A 3,191-nucleotide genomic window follows, 5' to 3' on the forward strand; every position below is an offset into this window, starting at 1 on the left:
CTTTTTTTATTATCTACAACTCAATAAACAAATTTCTTTTTTTTATCTACTCCTACTATACCTCCTATAACTTTAGAAATATTTATTAACATACTTTTATTAGATTCTAAATATGTTAATTTAATAATTAATCTAAATTGTAAATTTTTATAATTAAAATGGTTTACTTGAATATTACCAATACCATCCATTAAACCTACTCAAAATATTTTAATATATTCAAGATCATTTATTAAATTATTTGATTTAATATTATTTAATTTATTTTTTAATTTTTTATCGTGGAATGCAATATCTAAAGATGCATTAGCTAATACTATACCTGTTACACCACCCGCCGTGAATAAGAAAATAAATCCAATGGCGTATAATAATAGTGTTGTAAAACGTAAAGATCCTCCATATAATGTTGCTAATCATGAGAATATTTTAGATCCTGTTAGTATAGCAATAATTAATGATGCACCTGAGAAATAAGCTCTACTATCGGCATCTAAACCTACTGTAAACATATGGTGTGATCATACACAGAATCCTAAGAATCCTATGCTGGCCATCGCGTACACCATTCCTATTTTCCCGAAAATAAGTTTTTTAGCATATGATTGTATGATCATACTTACCATACCAAATGCTAGCATTATTAAAATATATACTTCAAGATGCTTTTTTTTTTATTTGGACTATATCTTTATTAAATATTTTTACTATTTCATTTAAATTCAAATTTTAATCAAGCTTTATATATAGCTGTATTTATTAGATTATGATATGCTTTTAATAATTTTAAATCAAAAAATATTTTAACTAACATTAATCTATTAAATTTGGTTGTTCTAGATAGATTTAATTTAACATAACTATTTATTCAATTAATAACATCTTTTTTAGATTGTAAACATCATTTAAAACTACCTTGGTTTGATTTATCAAAATAAATATTACCACCAAATATATTTTTAAATTCTTCAACATCTTGTAAATATTTATTAGATACAGATATTGTTAATTGTAGATTTTTATTTTTAAACGAATAAGTTATAGTACCATCTCCATCAAAAAATCCTATAAATCAAGAATTATTTGAATTTAATTTTATAAGATTTAATAGTTTTATTTGTAAAATATTACATACTTTAAAAAATTGTAGTAATCTTTTAGAATTTCTAATATTACCATTTACAGCATTAATTAATTTAACCATACCTGATTTATTATGTAATCTATATCTTACTGCTTTAACACCTGATCTTAATTTAATAGAACCACCAAATTTATTTTTTATTTGATACAATGTTTTTTCATCTTCTAAACCTAAAGTTATTTCACAAGATGTATATTTACCTTGAACTATTCCAAAATATCCGTCTGCATCTATTAAACCAGCTAATCATTGATTAAATTTATTAGATGAAATATTTTTATTTAATATTTCCCGTGTAGTCTCTGAGGTTCCTACTAAATTATTATTATTATTCGTTACCTGCTGATTGCTATGATAATTTTTAATTAAAAATTTATTTATTAAAATTTTTACTATATCGGTTAATATAATTAATATTAAACTTATGATAATATTTAAATATTTTTTAGTATTTAATAAATGTAATCATAGTTTCCAGCATATAGGGAAATTCAATAAATATATTATTATTATTAATATATTTATAGGGCCATAATATATATTTTGTTGACCAAAGAATCCATTTCTTCAAAAATTATAATATATTTTATATTATACAATATTAAATATTGATGTTAAATATTAATATTAAATTTAATTAATAATTCTTTATAACATATTTTATATAAAAAAAATTATATACAATTATAAAAAAATAATTGTGAAGAACCGACTGTACATTAAGCAATATTGCTATAAATATTACCCATTGGTGAAGCAGTCTGTAGCAATTATATAAAAATATAACTGACGGTCTATATATAAAGAATAATATGTTTGACCGTACCACCAATATTGCTATAAATAATTATTATTTATAACTAGAGTTAAGGTATATAGTATTAAAACTATATTTATTAAATAAAATCAATTTATAATTAAAGCATATGTTTTATTTAATTTCATAACTTATACATTAAACCTCACCCTTTATTCCAAAACATGGATAAAATTTTTTATTAATTATTCTAATTAATATTATATATTAATATTTTTAACTAAATTTTTAATTATACTACGTTTATTAAGATCTAAATGATCTCCTTTTTCTATCATAGATATTATATTTTTTCATTTGTTATAACTAATATTTTTTTTAGATAATAATAGATATTTATCAAAATAATTATATAATAATTTACAATTTTTTAATCCATTAATTCTTAATTCATAATTATTATCTATACTATGAAGATAAACTTTACCAATTAGATAAGTATTATTTTTATTATAAATATTAAATTGTTTACAAATTTCTTCTAAAATAAGTTTATTATATTCCCATTTTTGAGATAAAATATATCTTATTCTATATCCATTAGTACTATTATTCAATATAGATATAGAAAAACAACCTTCTGAATCAGTAAATCCGGAAATTCAAGAATTATTTATAGAAAGTAATTTACAATAAAAATTAAGTTTTATTATTTGTTGATTATTTTTTAATAATTTTTCATTTAATTTATTTAAAAATATATTAAATTTTAATAATCTTCTAAGTAATACTAAATTACCATTAAATAATAATGATAATAAGTATATTTCTCTTTCTTTTTGAATTATTAAACGATAATAATTTAATTTCTTAGATTGTAATAATACATGACCTAATTGTAATTCTTTTTTTATAATATCTAATATTTCTTTTTCTTTTTGAGTTATAACAATAGATAAATTTTTACCTACTACAAAGGAACCATCTCCTTCTACAAAACCTATAAATCAAATTAAAAAATCTTTAGATAGTAATTTATTATTTAGTAATAATTTTTTATATTCATTATAAAATAAATCTAAATCAAATAGTTTATTAATATAAAGTATATTGTTATTATCACATAAATAAATATTACTATATAATAATATATATATAATAAAAGAATAATTAATTATTTTATAGAATATATGCTGATATAAGATTAGATCACCACCACCGGCTACAACAAAGAATGATGTATTAAAGTTTCTATCTGCTAATAACATTGTTAAACCCTTTTTTATTATT

General features: G+C 19.2%; 1 protein-coding gene across 1 annotated transcript; it reads right to left on the reverse strand.

Moving 5' to 3' along the window:
* Window positions 1–200: 200 nt before the first annotated feature.
* Window positions 201–641, reverse strand: B9G98_01797 (Cytochrome c oxidase subunit 1; the record flags this gene model as incomplete). The annotated part of the gene is made up of 2 exons (XM_024808354.1): window positions 201–412; window positions 620–641. The coding sequence occupies 2 exons, from the start codon at window positions 639–641 to the stop codon at window positions 201–203; spliced, it is 234 nt and encodes a 77-aa protein (XP_024664122.1).
* Between the last annotated feature and the right edge of the window lie 2,550 nt (window positions 642–3,191).

This window comes from Wickerhamiella sorbophila (genome assembly GCF_002251995.1).
Source record: "Wickerhamiella sorbophila strain DS02 chromosome Unknown contig12, whole genome shotgun sequence".
NCBI lineage: Eukaryota > Fungi > Ascomycota > Dipodascomycetes > Dipodascales > Trichomonascaceae > Wickerhamiella > Wickerhamiella sorbophila.